The 20,219-nt window shown below is 42.7% G+C and overlaps 1 protein-coding gene across 2 annotated transcripts in view; it reads left to right on the top strand.

The window, feature by feature from the left end:
- The first annotated feature begins 461 nt into the window (after nt 1–461).
- RTN4 (reticulon 4) overlaps nt 462–20,219 on the top strand; it is a 45,477-nt gene continuing 25,719 nt past the window's right edge. The window contains exons 1-3 of one of the 2 annotated variants that reach the window (XM_051616065.1): nt 462–1,002; nt 16,094–16,150; nt 16,966–19,395. In XM_051616065.1, the coding sequence (XP_051472025.1) occupies nt 540–1,002; nt 16,094–16,150; nt 16,966–19,395 (2,950 nt within the window). In that variant the 5' untranslated portion in view covers nt 462–539. The remainder of the gene's footprint in view (nt 1,003–16,093; nt 16,151–16,965; nt 19,396–20,219) is intronic. The other variant, XM_051616066.1, reaches the window with a different exon arrangement.

Raw genomic sequence — 20,219 nt, 5'->3', positions numbered from 1 at the left:
GAGGGAGCGGGCTGGGGAAGGCTCCTCACCCGCCTCCCCGCGGCGCGGGGACCCTCCGCTCACACCAAGGGTAGGAGCAGCCGCCCCATCGACGCGGGGGAGGGGAGCTGCGGGCTTCCCCCCCACAGGCCCATCCCGCAGGGGCGGTGGGCAGGTGGGGCCGGGCCCCGAACCCCGCGGCCACCCCCGCCCCACCCCGCGCTCTGCGCGCTGAACTTTACCCGACTTCTCCCTCCCGCTTCGCCACCCCGCTCGTCCCGCCCTCCTGCTGCATATTCATGAGGCGGCCGCGCCCAGCCCCGCTCCCCATTGGCCGCTCGGCGCGCGGCTCCCGCGCCTATTGGCTGTCCCCGCCGCCGCTCGCGGGGGGGGCGGGGCGGTGCTCCCTGCCGCGCCCGCCGCCTCCCCCAGCCGTGACTCACCAGGGCGTGGAGCCCGGGCCCGCAGCGGCAGCGCAGCCCTCGCCCTGCCCCCGCAGCCGGCACAGCCCCAGCCCCAGCGCCGCGCAGCAACTCATTGTTCCGCCCGCTCCAGGCACCATGGACGAGCTGGACCAGTTGCCCCTGGTCTCCTCCTCCACCTCCACCTCCGGGCCGGCGCGGCCCCAGCAGCCCCAGTTTAACTACCAGTTTGTGCTCGACGACGAGAAGGAGGAGGAGGAGGAGGAAGAGGAGGAGGAAGAAGACGAGGACGAAGACTTCGACGAGCAGCTGGAGGTGATGGAGAGGAAGCCCGCCGCGGCGCCCGTGGCCGCAGCCCTGCAGGAGCGGCCGCCGCAGCTGCTGGACCTCGGCGGCCCCGCCGAGCCGCCCCGCCCCGCCGCTCCGGAGCCCCCGCAGCCCGGCTGGAGCCCCCCGGGAGCCGTCTCCTCCTCCTCCTCCTCCTCCGCCACCACGCCGTCCCCCGCGCAGGAGCAGCCCTCGGCCCCCGCTCAGCCCCAGCCGTCCAAGCCCGAGCCCGCCGCCGCCCCCCGGAGGAGGGGGTCCTCCTCCGGCTCTGCCGGTGAGTGCCTCCGCCCCAGGGCCGGGAAGGGCGCCGGGGGGCAGCGCGGCCGGGCGCCCCCGCCCCAGCCGCCCTGGCTCCGGCTCCCCCGCTGCCCCGCCGGGAGACTCCCTTTGTCTGCCGGCCCTCGGCCGCCTCCTGCGGCATCGCTCCCGCCCCTCCGTCGCGCCGGGGCGCGGCCCCGCTCCAGCTCATGCGGGGAACAAGGGCTCCCTTCCCCCCCTCCCCCGCTCCTCCCCCCGCCGCCCTTTCTTTTTAATATCTTTTCGTTTGTTTGATTGATTTCTGCTCTTTCCCTCCTTCGCTCCTCGGTGTAATGGCGGGAGGGGGTTAGCGCCGCCGGGCCCGCGGGCCGCCCGGGGCGAGGCCGCCGCCTGGCAACCGCCGCCTCGCCGGGGGCAGGGCCGGAGGTGAGGCCGGGGGGACCCTTCACCCACCCCGCGGGTGAAGCCGCTGCTTTTCCGGCCCCGCATCGCAGCATCCCGGGCCCCCGGGTGCGGCTCGCCCCCCAGGGCGGGGCGCGGGGCTGGGCGTGGGGCGCGGCGGACAGCCCTGCGGCGGGCGGCCGTGGGGGAGGAGGGGAACGCAGGTCGCTGTAATCGTACTTATTTTAAACAAATCCCCTGGCTGGGAGGGGTGAGGGAGAGGAATGAAGGAGCAGCGCCTGCCGGAGGGAGCTGGGGGGGAAGGTGAAGGGCTGGGCGGGCCGGCAGGGCCCGGGGCAGCTGCCTGCCGAGGGGAACGCCGCTCCCCGACATTCCCTCTGAAACCCCGAGAGGGAATGTCGACTGGCGCAGCGTGCGCGGCAGCTGGAAGGGCTGCTGGGTGCCCCGGGTGTGGCGGTGCCGGGAGGAAAATGCCACCCTCCCGTCCTGTCCTGCGCGTGCCTTGGGGGGGGGGTGGCCGCAGCGGTCACCGGGGGCTGGTCTGAGCGAGGGGAGCGTGGTCCCGCCGTGTCGGGGCACCCCCGGTTCCGAGCTGCGGTGCTGGAGGGCGTGCCCGCCCCCCGGGGCGCTGCCCGGCGCCGCCCGGCTTCCCTTCTCGCCAGCTCTGAGCCGGGAGCCGGCCCGGCGTGGCTGGTGTGTTGCGTGCGGGCTGCGCTCCCGCCGCGGCTCAGCCTTCGCTTAGGGCAGAAGACAGAACCTCACCCGAGGTCACTAAAAGGGTGAAAAGGAATAAACGATGGTGCAGCCTTTGCTGTTGCTGTGTCGGTATGTCGTGTATGTTTTAAAGATGTAGGATCTCAGATATAACTCGATGTCATGGTATGGCTGAGGGCGATACTAAAGATGTAATTAAAAGAAGAAAAGTACCTGGAACAATGACAAAAAAAAAAAAAAGGCCCTTTGTTCAACCTGAATTTTGTTGGGCGAACAGGTTCACAACATATTTGTGCGTGTGACAAGACTTTATGGTTAGTTCATGTGTCATGACTTCATGGTTAGGTGTGCTGTTGTTGTTCATGAAGCCTGCTGTTTTGTGGTTCTGGTAGCTCTCTGTGTAGTAACACGCCAAGGAGATTTTTTTATTATGATTATTTCCACCATTTGGAGGACAGATAACAAAAAAAGCTTGCAACAGATGGAAGATGAGGGATCCTGCATGATGGATGAACAGATATTTTTCTCAGCAAGTTCTTTCAGCGGAGCTGTGGAAGGTTTGAACAGAACAGAATGGAAGGAATAGGACTAACCAAATCTTGCCATTGCTTGGAAAAATAGAGATAAAAGTGTGATTTCTAGGGCTGATTTGTTTTGCTACTCCCTGACCTCTGAAGGATAAGGCAAAGAGCACAGCAATATCTGAAATGCATCTTCTTCATTAGAGTAGAGGAGACCTAACTGAGAGAATTGGGTAGTGTAGCTGAGGAGTGTTGCTAGAGGTCTTTTCTAAGACTTAATTGGAGGGGACATAATTTATCAATTATTATTTAATTTAGAGCTCTGAAATGAGAACGGGCATCTTTGGGAGGCCAGGTTTCCTAAGACAAGATGTTGTAAAACATAATGCTCATCTAACGATGGGAATATCGTAGGCTGTATTTTAATTACTTGAACCTACTAGATGAGAAAATTGTTTTGATAAAAGCATTGTCTAGTTATGTCATGATTACTTCGGTCCTCTCAGATGCAAGAGTACTTCTTTTTGAGCTGTTAAGTATCCATTTAGATATGAAGGGTTTTTTTATTTTTGCATCTAGCAGTTAGTGTTCAAACTATCTCAGTCAAAATACAGAGCTTGGGTTCAGATTAGTCCACTTTCAGTCCTGCTGTGAAATGGCAAAATCCAACTGATGGCCACAACTTGTGACAGGGTAACTGTGGCACAGACAGACCCGTGTCTGGCATGGTTCCTTCACTTCTGGAGGGTTAAGGTTTTATTTATTTTAGAAGTTTAAGGTATAAGTGTAGAAATGCAGATCACACTATAAAAATTTTGAAAACTTAGGTGTTGATTTAGTGTGGATTTGAGGCTAAGAACTTTGAAATTCTGTTTCCAAGGGAAGGAGAAAGCATTGCATGTAGCAAGGATGTGAAGAATAGTAGGATTCTTTTATTTGCAACAATAGGCCATGGTGCTGCTTTTTGTCACTGTAACAGCAGAGAAAATGTAGGGGCTACTTGATGGCTCATTATAATGTATTATTTATGTATCTGGAGGTGTTTAAAAAGTAAATATTTGTAATTGCTATTAGTTATATACTTAAGTGTATTCAGTATCGTTGTTATAAGAAACTGACATAATTATATGTAGTACAAGTCTCTGGCTGTGTATCAGCAGCCTACCTTCTTAAGAGCTAACATAAATATTTGGTGGAGAAGAAAACAAGCAAGAGGACTGCAGTAAAACATGTACTTCTCCTGGACACTTTGTTTTTTTTTTCCTTTTGCTACTCACTGTTATGTAGGTAGCAAAAACTGCATTTCCTCCTGAAAGATTGCTACTGAAGTATTTTGATTATCTAAATTTCTATACAGGGCAAAGAAAAGTAAATTTGATGTATTTGTGCATGGTAAAAGTAATGCACTTTTTTCTTTTCTTGCTAGATGTCCAAAGTAAGACTAACCAGTAAAATACAATGAGAAGATAGTGCGTTCCATCTTTAAAGCCCTAAATCCCAGCAGCATGCACTGCTGCTTATAAAGGCAGGCTATATGGCACTTTTCTGGAAGAAGCTGTTGTGATCTGAAGTTAAACCATGCTCTTAGAAGTAACCTATAAAGTAAACCCACCAGGCTGGCCGCAGACCAGCATCCCAAGTGAATGAAGATGCCTCCTCGCATGTCAGTTGCCTGCAACTCAGCCACAGTTCAGTACACATGCAAATGTTCTGAGAGGCCAGTTTATTAATTAGTCTTCTTTTTCCATTTGGTTTTATAGGACTTGGCTTTAGCTCATCAATGTTGAGGAGAGGTTTCATAAGCAGTTTGCTTACATGCCAGACAGTGTCACGAAGAGGTCAGCTGGGATGCCCCAAGCTGTACCAGGAGCACAGAAACTGTTCTCACTCTCACCAAGCTGACTCCAGCTGCAGTAGTAGGTGGTCATTAAACAGACTGATCTATATCTGCTTCTGCTCACTGTGCTTTCATCGTGTGGTGGGGATGTACAGATCCTGTAATTTGCATTTTATACAAATTCTAAGGCAGCGTATAAGCTCCTGAGATTTTTTTTCCATGTTGCTGAGTTTTCTGGTATGCTGCTATGTATGCAGACTCATACAGAGGAGTTGTATGGATTTTAAGGACAGAATGCAGCATGATGTGGAAAAAAACATAGCTGTCCTTGAATGCTACCGTTGACGACTTTCATTTGCACTCTTCATTTATTAAAGTATGTTCCCATCCATCTTCAGTGTGTTTCTTTGAGGTGCAAGACTCTTTGTTCTTCCACCCTCCCAAATATAGTCAGTAAAGCTGTAAGGGATACTTACCTAGGTATATACTGATACATACCCAAGTATACCAAAGGTAGAATGTGTTTGGTTGGTTGTTTTTTTTTTCCTCTATTGCCCATTTTCCATTATAGTGACATATGAGGAGCAGAGTAACTAGCAATTTGACTGGTGTTAGTAAAGCTAATGTCTTCATTTTCACATTTTGTGTTCCCATTTAGGTTGATTCAACAAGGGATGGTTTTATTTATTTGGTTTTATTTATTGTTGTATGCATGTGCTATGTCTAGCACAGTGCTGCTTCTGTGATTCAGCTGGTATAAGAGTTTCTACAGCCAGACAGCTGTTTCTTCTGTTAACCAGAGGTATGTGCAAGGAGAGTCCTGCCAAATTTGATAATATATTTGCTTTGTGTTTGTGTCCTTTAACTTGCTTTCCAGGACAAAACCGCACAGCCTCCACCTACCCATATAATGATGTAGCCCTCAGGGAAGTTTTGAATTGCATTGGGAGTTTTCCCCTTGAAGATGAAATCCTAAAACCACAAGTTAGGAGACAATGAAGAACTACTGTGTTTATTTTTCCCTTTTTTTCCCATTTCCTCCCCATCCATACTTAAGGAAGTGTGCAAAGCGAGGGCTGTCTTGTCCACCCTGCTGCATTACCACTGAACCATTTTCTCATAGATTGCCACTTGGAGCACTCCTGTAAATTGAGGACAACACTCAAGCCTCTCATTTCCCCTGCTGATGGGTACAAAGTTGGTAGGGAAGTGTGAAATCCTTTTGCAACAACTGATCTAGAGATGGGTTAGAAATGAGTGGTCCTTGGCATATAAAGGCCCATGGTCAGGAGACTCAAACTTCGCAGCTCACAAGGGGTGAAGAAGCTGTGGTTTGTTAGCAGCTGGCATGGTGAAAGGGCAATCTTAAAAGTAGATCTGTGATTGGACAAAATATTATTTCTAGGTGGCTTGCAGATGCATCTTGTGTTATTTCAGTAACTTGTCATGCGTTTTTCTAGTGTAACTTTTTGGTTGGTGTATTGTGAGGGTGTTTTCACTGTTCCTTGCTCCTCCTCCAGTACCCAAGATGGGGGAGGATGAGGATTTTGGAGAGCACTCGGTCTGGGAGCCTTACTGCTTGACAGAAGGCACACAGCTGTAATTATTCTAACCCTGGAGACCAGTTTTCCCATGCTGCTAGAATTCTGTGGGGGCTTTGTTGCTGGCCACCCCTTTTTGAGGAAGGCTTGTGGCTTTGCCTGTTCCAGTGTCCATTTTGCCACACCCAGCTGCTTGGTGGTTGTCACCAGCTTTGTGTGCTGGGAAGGTATTAGAATAACAAAGGACAGTTAACCAGCAACTTGAGGCACGTCTTGGTGTGCCTGAGTTATGTTTCTTTGTTTTCTGCTAATATTTTGAATTAAATAAGTCTCCTTTTTTTGAGCTGGTGTGTTACTATAGTAACTATGAAATTAAGATACAAAAATTAGCAATGCACAGTTCAATCCGAAAATGTCCTTTGGGTTCTAGATACTTTGTAAGCAAGGAAATTGTTATTGGTCTTTTGCTGGCTGGAAAATGTAAAGCAACAAGCTGCAGTAGAAATGAGTGAAGAAAAGCTATTATTATCAAGTAAAAAATAGTGAGCTGAGAGACCTAAGTAGAACAGTTGAGTATGTTTTTTATGGTTTTTATTTTTTATTTCTTGTTTTATGATCTGAAATAGAAATAACTTGTTATGCTTTGAAAATACTGCATAATGTTTTCTACTTATTAAGACTGGTTTTAGGGCAGCACAGTACAGCTAGCACTGAGATTACTGGAATACTGGCCATATGACATGCTTGGTGGACAGCTTTTTTAATTGGTATTTCCATCAATAAGAACAATTACAATAGCAATAAAATAATGGGCTTATTAATATTCTCGAAGTCTGAGAAAATAAAATTATCTCAGTAGAATGTTTTTATCTTTCAAGTGGAAATAATCAATCTGCTGCTTACTGTAGCTGTCAAAATATGAAGATTTTAAGTTAGAGATTTTTTTTAATTACTGTGCTTCCTCATGGTTTTTAATGGATTTGCTGCTTTCTGATGTATAAAGAAATAATACTTTTATTTCCACCTTGCTCTCCATGTAGCAGTGTTAGGAATACCGGGTTGACTTGCCCTAGTTTTACTGGAAGGCTTGCTTTATGTCTTAGGAATGTACTGTGAACTTTTACTTGCAGCTTTTTAATGAACAGAGCAATCACATCATCAACTTAATTGGCTATGAAGAATATGTTAATTGAGACGTCTTTAAATAAGACACAAGACTGAGATAAATATAAACTTTTCTGTTGCCAATTAAAAATGTTCTCAGTCTATTAGATGCTGTTGGTCTAACGTCAAGATCCAGTAGTTAGTGGTTTGTGACAGTTTTTTTTAAACTCTGTTATTTTGCCTTTTCTGACAGAAGAATAAAATTCCTTAATGCCTGTCCATCTCTGTCCTCTGTGTGATAAGGAAATTAATGCCAAATAAAAAACAAAACAGATGTAAGAACACGTGTGAGGCCTTCAAAAGCAGGTTGTAGCTGCAGAACTGAAAGGAACAAATGAGATCTGGAGGAAGCAGAAAAATGTATGTGGTAGTGGTAGAAGAAAGGTAGCTGCTTTCTTGGTCTTCAGCCAGGTCTTCAAGTATTCAGGCCTTCAGCCTTGGAAATGCTGTTCGAAAGGATGAATTTCTAAGGTTTTAAATGCAAGTTTTCTGTAAAAGGTTAGGTTAGATTATAAAATCCCGTGTGTGTGAATTATGTCATAAAACTGGAGACCTAAAACCTGTTTTGATCAAAATCTGGCACAACCCAGAAGCACAGTGTATCTTGATATCTGATTATCTTTGTTGATGAGGAGGATACCCGGACAGTGTGGGTCATCTTTACACTGCTTTATTAATTGCATTAAAATATGTTCTTATAAAAATGCTAATGGCTGTAGTGAACCCTCTGATGAATGTCTATATTCTTTTTCCCTCTTTTGAGATGAAGATATCTTACACATCACTCTGTTTTTATTTTGCAGACTATAAGCTCTTATGTCAGAGGCTTGTCATGCAAGGTAATGTGTTGGGAACAGATGCTGAATCAGTAGCATCTCCATTCTTTAAAGATTAATTTAGCTAATAAATCTATTCTTCTGCAATGATGAAGTTGCTAATCTAAATACTACTTAATTTGTTTAATTGTGGGGAAATCGGAAAAATTCCATCTGTATAAATTGGTGAAAGAGAATCTTACGATTGGTGTAATCTCCAAAATTAAATTGGATAATGTCTGTGTAATCATAGGATTTGCATGTTTTTTTAGACCTCTTGCATTTCAATAACTTCTGGTATAATGATTATATTTTTCTGCTTTGTGGCACTGCCAGAACCCAAATTTCTCTGTTGCTTCAACATATGGTTGAAGAGTCTGGGCATTAAGACAGAGTTTAGTTTTAGAGGCATTCTGTAGTGATTTTTTTTTTTTTTGTTACAAGTATTGCCAAAGACTGAATATTTCTCTCCAAAGCCCTGTGTAGCTGGACATGTGTTTACAATTGGCTAGATTGTTTCTTTCGGCTTTTTTTAATTAAATGTATTAATTTTTAAATTGGTGACTATAAATACTGGATCTGTGAATATTCGTATCTGAAATAATTCTAGGTTAATTCTAAGCTTTGCTACTAAATATATTTATGATTTATATATTAAATATAGGAGTGGTTGTGAAGTGGGTATTTCAAGCCAGAGATGGGCTGTGAGCAGTGAAGTTGATTCCTGTGGCCATCTGATGTTAATAAAGGGAGGTATTTACCCACCACCTAAAGCTTATCCTGTAAGAAGGCATAATTTATATGATTAATTAAGTTGATACATGTGGGGGAGAAGGCACAGCCACTTCTTGTGTATCACTTACTGGTCCCTGAGCTTTGTTTATGCTCAGAAGCCGAGAAGTTTATCTTTGTTCTTCAGAGGACGTAACTTTCCTCATGGTGAGCCTCTGTGGACTGTGGGTCTGTGATAGCTATGTGCATCTTGTTCCTTGGAATTCCTTGTTCTTTTCTTATAATTGGTTTAAGAATAATGAGAAGTTTCTTTGGGGCTGAGTGACTTTTTTCTTCTTTTGCTTGTTTGTTTACTTTTAATAACAAAATATGCCAGATAAAATTCTGCCCCTTCTCTGAGAAGACAGTGATGCTCATATGGATGAGGGTCATTTAATAGGAAGTGGCACTATAAAACCACCTCTGAAATGCTGCTTGGATCCTGTCCATAGTGTTACTGATCAAAACGTTTGGTTGCAAGAGTGATGTGGGGCCACCAGTTTTGTCTGAAGTATTTAATGGTCTTTTAAAACCACCCTTGTATAGTGGGTATTTAGTTTGGCAATCTTGGAATTGGAATGGAAGGAATTGGAATAGAGCCAGAATTAATGTATCTTCCTTGTCCGTCTGTTCTTGCTTCTGTTTGCAGTTGGATATTGCACATCAGTGATATTGTCTGTCTTCTGATCAGCTACAGAGTGAAAACAAAAATGAAATGGCATATACCTTACCTTTGTCATTGCACATTTTATCTACATTGCTGAGCAACTCACCTCAAATATAATTTTTCCAAAAGAGGAAAAGTTGCCACGAGTAGGACCATGTAAATAAAATACTGGGAAAAAAACAAACCCCAAAACAACAACTTGCTTAAAGCAGTTTGGTTATAGATTTGTGTTTGGACAACAAGAAAACACTTGCTTCTTGCTGGAGACTTGTGTTTTTATAAACAGGATATTTAAAGCAGCAATAATTGTTCAAAATGCTTGTTTTAAACTTGTTTTATTTATCTATTTCAAATAACATGAAATGGGAAGTCTGCTGTGCAGTATAGTGCAACTCGCTCTGCAGCTGATGCATGATACTACTTTGCAGTAATTTTCACGAAGACCTGAGATGACCTACAGCTGCCCTTGTTAATAATCAAAACTCTGGGATCCTTCTGTGATCCTAGCTCTGATCCCCTCAAGATGTTAAAAATGGAGCTCCTGTTTTCATGTAAATCTTCAGCATTTTCCATTTTCTGTAGCAGCTTGTATACTTTCCTCAAGGATTTCTAAGTAGTTTACAGTCTGAGTTTCCTAAACTGGAAACTTCTCTTTTTAAACTTACACATGTAACTAAAGAGCCAAATGAGAAAACCTTAATTACTTGCTGTGGCTCCGTAGCCTGATCTGATGATGTGAAGAGATGCTATTAATAGTCAATGTTCATCTTAAATGGCTCAAGTATTTGGTGAAATACCACATTTAGAACAATTGCATCATAACAGGAGATGATTTAAGTAGAGTTTGTGCAAGTAGCTGCTTTTTTCAGGAAATTCTTATGAAGTTGTGTACTCTTGTTTATTCCACAGTAGGAAATTAGGCTTCCAAGAACTTGATTCTTCTTGAACTACTTTAATTACTTTGTAAATGGCCAGGTGTGTTGTGTTTGACACTATATGCCAAGAGGTAACAGCTTACTCATAATAATTTGATATCAACATGTGCCAAGGAAAAAAAAACAACATCCAACATGGCAGTTCTTTATGATGATGAAGCGTGAGGGTACTGCATTGCTCTGCAAAAGCCTTGAGGCTTTTATAGTTCTTGAATCTGTTAAAGAGTAAAATGTCAAGGTAGTTACCCCATGTGTTTTTCATAGAGAATGGTTTGAGATCAGAAATGCTGCTTGAGGCAACCTTCACTGGACAAGTTAACAACTCGGTGCTCTGAAGAAGCACTCACTTTCTCTTTCCTGCCTGCCCCAGAAGCAGTGCTGCAAATGTAACTTTTACACTACATACAAGTCATGTCACAGATGCCATTCTTTTGAGTATTAATTCTACTGTTGTTTTTTTTATTATTATTGTTACAAATATTTGTATTTACAAGAGAGGCCCTTCAAAATCAGTGTCCTATTGTGGTATTCTGTAAGAGAAAAGCAGTCCCTGTCTTGTTAGGCATTTTACTCATTTTCTAAACATGCAAAGGTGAAGGTAATTCTTAAAAACTTTATTTTTGCCAACTGTTCAGTTTGTTTTAAGAATAGCATACATTCCCAAGCAAACTAACCCAGGAAATGCTTTTTATTTTCTGAAGACTGAAACTGCCATCTAGCAGCCTAGTACAGTCTCCTACCAAAGTTAAACTGCATCAGGATGAAGTTTACTCAGTGTTTATATGTAGAAAATAAAATACTTAGGGTTTTGTTTTTTGTTTTCCCATGCTGAGCTCATCCATAAAAATACAGGAGAGTATCAGAACAATAAACAGGCCTGCTGCTGGTGCTTGGAGGGAGTCACATGAGAGCAGATGAAAGGGTGTATCAGTTACCAAAAACCCAGCAAACGAGGGACAGAGCACGTTCTTGCTGAGGTCTTGTTTTTTGTGACTAGACTTAAGTCTGTGCTTTCTTTTGCTAAGTATGTTCTGGGGAAAAAAAGGCAGTTTTCTCATAAATGGCTTTTCTTGGAATTGTCAGTTTACTACTTTTTTCATTGTAAATATTCTTCTGTTTTTCTCGGAAAATCTTTGCAGCAAACTTTACTTTCTCTTTCTTAGCTGTCTGGGAAAACTCAGTTAATATCTCTGCCTTTTATCTGAAAACTTTGATATTTAATTTTTATGCTGGTAATAACAGTATCTCATAACAACAGTAGTTGGTAGTCAATCAGGAAAAACTGAAGAGTTTAAAATGACACCTCTTTGTCATGCTGGTGTCAGGTTTTTAGTTGAAACAAATATGTTTCTTACTGGAGCTTATGTTTTAGTTGAAACCATAATAGAAAGTTTTAAAGTATGAGAGAAGCTATAGGGTTGCTTGTTGGTGGTTTTGTTTTGGTTTTGGGTTTGTTTTTTTTTTAAGGTGTCTTTAATTTGCAAAAAGCCAAGGTAAAGTTTGCAGAGTATTTTTGGTTAAAAATAGGGATGCAATCAGAATTATTTATGTTGTGCATCACTTAGTTAATTGCTTTTCCTGTCACATTAGGGAGACATGTTAATATACATGGATAGTTAAAAAAAACCCAAAAAACATCAGTGTGTGCTAGTCAGCAGTCATCGGTTTGGTGATGTGTGGGTGTGTATGTTTTAATATCATGTTAGTGTTTTTCTGAATGTTGTAAGATCACCTGGGCAAGTTTGAGTTCCGTTCACAAAGTTCTCTTTAAAAACCATCAGTTGGACTACTTCAGTCACTAATATAAAGAAATACCATTCACAAATAGGGGGTCTGTCTCTCTGAACTGTCATGCTGCAATTAGGTTACTGACCTTCACTGTTAACAGATTTTTGACAGATAAAATTGGAGTAAAAACTGTTTTCACCTGGAGGTTTAGTGTTAATTCTGAGGTGTTGTTCTTCTGTATTTCATGAAACAAAATCTGTCTTCTGGTGGAAACAGTAACTGAGCATTTCTCTTACTGAATTAGGGTTTTCTTATGATTTGTAAAACCTGAAGATTACTTCTTGTATTTTTGGGTGAAGATTTGCTGTAGCAAATGCCCCTTTCATAGGTCAGGAAAAGAGTTTTGAATATGCACCTTCACTTGAAAATAATCTTGTTTAGAGCTTAATACAGTCTGATTTTTTTTTTTACTTGATTCTAGTACTAGTGTACTACTGCTTTGTTCAATCACTTAATTATTGCCGTTGATATGCAAATAAGAAAAGCCTCCCTCAGTGATCTGTTGTCCTTTCACTTCTTTTACAAATAAGGTTACTCTGCTAAAGGTAGTAGTTTATTGCGAAACTTACTACATTTGTTGTCAGCTGTTACCCAGAGCTACCACTGGAGCAATGGGTGGGGAGCAGCAGCTCGTTCTCTAGAGTGCTCTGCAAGTGTTGGCTGAAGTGGCTTGTGGGCTCCTTGTCTTTGACCCTGGGTAGTCTTGCTGTATGCCAGGCTACAGTCCGATAGATGCAACATTTTTTTTTGTCTACCAAAACACCCATAGAGTTCTGTTTCTGAAAGGTTTCTACTTCCAGCGTTGGAGGTCAGGATTTCTCAGTGCAAATGTCATTGCTGGAACAAAACACCATTGCTTTTACCGTGTCATTTGAATTGCAGTCTGAAGAGAATAGTTGGTTCATGCTGATGTGGGAGTTGTAGAGGTCCTACTCTGTTCTCCCTGCTTGCCTGGAGGTGTTTTACAGGGCCTGCAGCAGGAAAAAGTCCTTGTATCATCTTCCTTTCAGCAGGAAAAATGCCATTCTGATGTGGGTGGAGGGAAAGTGGGTGGTTCTCCTTGGCTGGTTGGGAAACACTGCTTTTATGTAATCACTTCACAGTCCAGATATGTGTGGAAAATAAAGTTTGGGTGTGGGCATAATATCTTTCCATTAAGAGAACCTGAGAGCTCAGTGACTGGCACAGCTATTGTGTGCTCCTGTGTTGAGTAAATGGAAGCCAGAACTGAGAAGGAGTTTTCTGCATTCTGCTGTCTTAATGGAGCACTGAAAAATCAGTGCTCATGCTCCTGAAACCAGTGTTCCTCACCAGAAACTGCAACCTCTTTCTGGGATTGGGAAGTATTAATAAAAAGATTTTAAGTCTAGAATTTTTGGTAGAGATTGTGGTTTGTTTATGGAGGCTAAATGTACTGCACCTTCAGGGGCTTGTTGTGCGTTTGCCTCTTTGCCTCCTTAACCCAGTGGACTCTTATCTTCTTTCTCTGATTGTCTTTTATTTCACCCTCACTCTGCTAACTTGTTCTTGGTTTCCCTCTGAGATCCTTTTCTGTCAGCCTGTTTGGGGTCTCTGTCTTCATGCTGAGTCTTCACTACTACAACCAGCAAGTGATGAGGTTTTTCAGCAGGATCAGCACCCAGTACACACAGAGGGGGACACAGTCCTACAGTTATGGTCAAGAGATGTTGCTTGCTTGGTCCAAGTATCAACATGAGAGAAAAGGGAAGTGTGCTGCTTCGTTGTGCAAACCCTGAGGCTTGCTGACCTAAAATCTAAAGGTCAGCAGTACCCTCAAGGACCAGGCACACTAGAAACTGAAGAAAAACCTCTGATGTTATTGCTAAAAACCTCATTTTGAGCAAGATAGAGCAGCTGTTGGACTGATGAGTCCCAAGCTGAGCTCTCACTGAAACAACTTGTTTCACTCTCGAAAGGATGTGACTTGCTTGCTTGTCTCCTGGGTTGGTGGGCCCCTTGGGAACAGTCTGCTTGCAGAGATTCTGGTGAGCCAGGGCAACAGGAGTCAAGCATCTTCTGAAATAAAGGGCATATGGTGATACCTGGTGTACAGATGAGTGTTGCAGTTCTGCGACTTAATGTCCCGCATTGATGAGTTGTCCTCCACTGTGTTTTTTGTCCTTAAAAAGCCTTTGCCACCACTGAACTGTAACACTGCTTTGATGGCTTCTAAATTTGGAATTGAGGTTTCTGGTGGTCCTTAATAGGAAATGTAATTTCTAGAAAACTGAAGAGAAATCCCTTTGGGCCCCGCAGGAGTTGAGGAAGCTTCTGAATACAGAATCCTACACTCCTCAACTTTATTACTGTTTTCTAATATCTTGCTATGTTTTGTGAATTATAGACATTGCTTGAAGATAACATTGGTCAGTGAAACAAAACCAACCCAGCTGTATATTGTGACAGGAAATGTATGTTATGAGGAGACTTGATGTTTGGAAGACTGCTGATGGGATTACTTTTAAGTTAATCCAGAGTAATCCAGACAAGTCACGAGTATGTTGAAGTGGCATTGCTTTTGCAAACAGTCATGGTTCAATGCCAAAACAAAAATTACCTTAATACCTTTCTTTACTGGATTATTATGTATGTGCTGTGCTGCTGAGTCTACCGTATTTCTCACTTTTTGTCTTTAATCTTTTAAAATCCATGGCTTCTATTTTTATTTTTTTTAATTGGAAAAAAAATGTAAGTTCTTTTTAACTGCTTGATTTTGTCCAGACAAATAGCAAAACTAAAGATTGTTGATGTCTGTACTGGAAATTCAAAATCTAATTTAAATTAACTTCGCACTCTGCTAATACATTTGATGTAAACAGCAAATACTCTTTCACAGCCTTAATTTGAAAACTTTGTGCAGTCTTCAGAGTAAAATGTGTTTACCTAAAAGTTACTGGTTTCATACTAACATAAAGACAACAGGCCACAATGGACATGAGGAAAAATACTGCTGTTGACACAGAAATCCAGAGGAGGACTGATTTCAATTTGCCTGGTATTGCTGCTTCTAGATTATTTTTTTTTTGGTTAAATGCTTCATGTAGCTTAATAAAATGTCATAGTTGTATGCTTTTATTTCAGATAATACACAATGTGAAGCTCTGGGATTGTCCAGCTTCTCTCTGTGGTGCGTTAAGTGAAGGAGGGTGACTTCCTCAGCTTCGGAGAAGGGTGTCCTTCCTTGTATTTACTTAGTCCTTTGCATGGAAATTGGAGAGCTGGGATTGTGTTGTGAAATGTTAAATTCATTGAAGCAAAATATGTTCCTTGGATAATGCCAAAGAAGGGTTTAAAAGTTATGCCTTAATTTGGAGTCTTGTCTACATTATAACAAAAATAGTTAGACATAAAGCAAATAGTACAGTCATTTAGAGTAGACTAGAAATGACTGTTCTCAGTTTGATCAGTATCAGCATGCCTGATAAGCACTCTGTTCGTGGGGAATTTCAAAGCTTCCCTAGTAATTTTAATTCTTCAGAGTTTTTGGTTGAGTCTCGTATCACTACTCTTCTCACACAAATTAGTTGGAGTTAGGAGACCCTCTGACAAAGGGAGCTGGCTAAAGACAGTGTGTCGGAGCCAGTGGCAGGTGTTTTTTCTTGTGCGAGAGACACTGTAGCTTCTGGGTAGTGTACAAGTTTGGAGAATGAAAATAGAGAGTAGCTACTTTGGTGTATCTTTATCCTAAGGTGGTCCCTGGCTTGGAGGATGGAGATCCCTCAGCTGCCTCAGTAAAGATCCTGCTGTAAACAGACAATTCTGAGTATGACCTCTCCCAAATGACCCAGCTTGTGTCTAGTTCTGTGGTTCTCGGTGGGTGTACCTGTTTGCTCTGGATCTGTTTGATTTACTGGGAGTTGACTACTTGAGTGCTTTCTCCCCTCTTCAACCTAGCCTTTATTTCTGCTGAGGTTATTTGTTTGTTTTTCAGATGAGACCCTTTTTGCTCTTCCTGCTACATCTGCGCCTCTGATGCACTCCTCTGCAGGCAAGTTCTTTCTGCTCACCTTTGTCTGAATACATCCTGCATTTCTGATCTCATTAACTCTTTCCAATTAGTCTGCCTTTACTAAAAGTCAGCATGGGTCCAAGAATAGCCTCTGTCACATGTTTCAGTTGATCTGTTCAAGTTTTTAATAAGAATTAATTTATTATTTCTTTTAACGTGCAAAGCTGTTTTATAAACATGCTACAGCCATCTGTGAATTCTTGGACCCTTGATGTAGGAGAGAAGATGATACTATTAACAGGTTAACACATCAAAGCGTAGTTGCTTTACAGATTTAGCAGAAAGATTTAATCCATAGTAACTTTCTGCAGTATTGTATATAAGTAAAATTTGTATCTCTAGTATTTATTTAGTGGTTTTTGTTAGCTACGCCATCCACCAAATCCCCATTTAAAGTGTCAAAAAAAAAAAAGACTGCTTACTGGCATGCACGTTTGTGCACAAGCACACACACGTACCCTGTCTCTGTCTTCTCCCCTTGCCTCCTCCCCACCCTCCCTATCTCCCTTTGTTAATATTGCCTGCTGTACTTGTCTGGCATCTTCAGCTTTACTGTGATCTTTGCGCTGCATAAAGTTGCTGCTTCTCTAGCGTCTTGCATTACTTCTCTGCTAGAAGAGGTGAAATAGAATAGCATACTTTAACTGATACTTTGTTTTAATGGCTAATAGTATTTGTGATAGAACTTGGAAGAACCTCTTAATAACTAACATGATGTGAACCTGTCTTGAAAGTTTGCATTGACTGTAAGAGCACTTGCATTCTCTAACTTTCCTTTCTGTCCACGGTCACAGAAAAAGTTATGGACTTGCAGGAGCAGCCAGGTAGCACTAAGTCGCTTGGTCAAGAGGATTTTACTGCAGTCCCGCTTGATACTGCTCCTTCTCTTCCCTCCTTCTCTCCTATCTCAGCTGATCCCTTTAAAGAGCACGCAGCCTTTGATACGCTCTCAGATGGATTACCTGCAAGAGGCATTTACAAAGAAAATGCAAGGGAGGTTTATAAAGAAACTCTGGAAAATGCAAGAAATCCATTTCTTGCAGAAGGAAATGAAAAAGACATTTCAGAGATTAAATACTCAGAACCCCCATTTGCTAAAGCAGAAGCAGCCATTTTATCTAAAGCTAAAGAAGAAACACAGCTAGAGGGCCCTAAAGAATTACCTAATCTGGAGAAAATGCTTGCACAGCAGCTGAAGATGTCTCCAGAAAGTCCTCAAGATTTGTTTGAGAAAAATGAGGAAGACCTCTTCTACAACAAAGACAAATACAGAGGTGGTGATTATGATGAAAAAGGAGCACTGAAAGAAGACCCTCTCAGGAGGGAAGAATATGCAGACTTCAAACCATTTGAGCCAATATGGGAAATAAAAGGTGCCAGTCAGAGACTGAGCAGTGTTGGAAGTAAGACAGATGGCAAACTAGAAGGCAGTTTAGATGAGAAATGCGATGTAGGTAAGCTGGATGTGCAGAAGGATTACGAGAGAGAGAGTGAAGGCAGCGCTGAAGATCGCTCTTTCCCAAGTACCCCAGAAGCTGTAAAAGACCCTTCACAGACTTACATCACTTGTACTAAATTTGAATCCTCCCTAGGTCCTGATGGTAACAAAGTCAAATCTCTTTCTCCGCTAGAGGAAGGCACTTCAGAAAATAGAACCGATGATGAAAAAAAAATAGCAGAAATGAAAGCTCAGACGAGCACTGAACAAGGTGATTTTAGCACTCGAGCAGTTGGCAAGGAGGAAGGCCAGGAAGCTGACTATGCTAAACCAGAGAGTGTATCAACAGTGCCATCTGACACTGCATCAAATATGCCTGAAGGTCTTACTCCTGATCTAGTACAAGAAGCATATGAAAGTGAAATGCATGATGCAGCATGTACAAAACTTGCTTATGAAACAAAGATTGATTTAGTTCAAACCTCCGAGTCGGTACAAGAGACTCTGAAACCCGTGACACAACTCTGTCCCTCATTTGAAGAGTCAGAAGCTGCTCCATCACCAATATTGCCAGATATTGTTATGGAAGCCCCACTGAGCACTGGGACTGCTGGTGTGGAAGCATCTGCTGTGCAGCTCGAAGCTTCGCCATTAGAAACATTTATTCCTACTGCTAATTATGAGAATGTAAAAGAAGAGCCTGAAGAACCTCCCTTGTACCAAGAGGCAGTCAAAGTACCACTAACACAGGCTCAAGAAGGAAAAGAGGTGTTAGCGTTTAAAAAACCTGAGCATGAGAGTAGCTCCAGTCCTGAAGATGTAGATGCTCCATATATATCTATTGCATGTGACTTAATTAAGGAAACAAAGGTCTCTGGTGAACCTGCTTCTCCATCCTTTACAGATTATTCAAAGACATCAGTAACAGAACATGTTTCTCAGGATGTGCCCGAACACAAAGAACTTATTGAAAAACTGTCTCCACAGTTTGGAAAATCTGACTTGTTTAATAGCCAGGTGATACCTGACTATGCTGAGAAAGTGAGCGAAGATTCATCTCTCATCTTACAAAGTAAACCAACTGAGAGTATTGTAACTGATTATGAACATGAGGAACGACTGATGGACTCAGTAGCTGCCACAGGCAAGCCTTATCTGGAGTCTTTCCAACCTGAACTGGACTCTTCCAATGTTGCTGCTCTGCCGCCTGAGCCAGTACCTACAAAAATAGCCAAGGCAGAGAAGTTTCCTCTTCAGATGGAAGAGCTCAGTGCTATGGCTTATTCAGCTGATATATCTGTTGCTATGGAACCAAAAATGGGAGACAACAAAGTACTCTCATCCACAGAGTCTTCCCCAGTTGAAGAAGACTTTGTGATGTTAGCTCATCCTAAAACTGCTCCTGAGTTTGTGGCAGAGGCCACTGTCAGAGAAGTAACGCGTGAATATGAAAGTGAAGAGGTCAGTAAGGCAATCAAAGGTGAGAAGAGGCAGTTGCCTTGCCCAGAGCTACCCTGTGATCTGTCTTTAAAGAATGTAGAAGTAAACACTGAGGAAGATACTAATGTCTTGAAAAAGTCCTTGGAGGCTGTGGACAGAGAAGTGCCTGAAGTATCCATGATGTCCTTACCGGCCACAGATACCTCACCCTTATCTGCTGAAAAAGAGAGAGTCAGTGTAGTAAAACCAGAAGCCTTTGAGAAGAAAGCTGAGCCAGAAGCTGCTTCTTTTAAAGAAAAGGAAAAAACTACTGCTGTATTTTCCGCACAGCTGAATAAATCTTCAGGTAATCTTGTGTATGCTCTCTTGCAATTCACTAATCTGCATTAATTCTTTAGCTAAACTTGAGCATGTCATGACTCTTTTTTGAGTCCCTTTTTGTTAACTTCTCTGCATAGGCCAAGGCTAACAGAAAACGTGAGTGCCTGCACTTTTACCTTTTTCCTGTTGTGATTGTTTTAGCGTTTTTTTTTCTGTTTATCAGGGATGGACTCACTGACTCCAGTTTTCTCCTTCAGTTCTTCTGCTGGTGATCTGTTGATACAGAAACAAGTCACTACTAACTGCAAGCTCTTTCGTGGTTGTCTACAGGCTGGGCATTAGGTGGTCTTCCAGAATTGCTCTTAATACTTGATAGTAAGCCAAGGATGGTGTTTAATGTGTGTACATGATTTGAAAAGGCACTTTCTTTGCATGTGCAGTTCAGACATCAAACTTGGAAACTTAGGAAAGTACCCCTGCTGTTGTAGTATGTACGACTTGTGTCTGGAATCTGGAAAAGACCCCATTCATCTCTGCTCACATGACTGGCAGCTTGCATTAGATCAAGCCTGGGGGTTTAAAATAAATAGTGCTCATGAGAGAGCTTTGTTCAGGTTACTAGGAAGGTGGCCATTAAGAAGCTGAATATTCTGCTGACATTAAAATTGGTTTATACATGCTGTGATGTTAATTTCTATTTTTCTTTGTAGGTGGGACTTAGACTTCAGTGTAGTAAATTTTTCTTCAGATTAGGTGTAGTTAAAGTAGGAGAAAGTTAAAGGATGGGTAGGACTGTTGTAATGTTTTCTATTCTCTAAACTGAATGCCTAATGGAATTCTATCTCTTTT

Source organism: Apus apus, chromosome 3, assembly GCF_020740795.1.
Source record: "Apus apus isolate bApuApu2 chromosome 3, bApuApu2.pri.cur, whole genome shotgun sequence".
NCBI lineage: Eukaryota > Metazoa > Chordata > Aves > Apodiformes > Apodidae > Apus > Apus apus.
The sequence above is the reverse complement of the archived record's forward strand: the minus strand, read 5'-3'. Positions and strand labels throughout refer to the sequence as shown.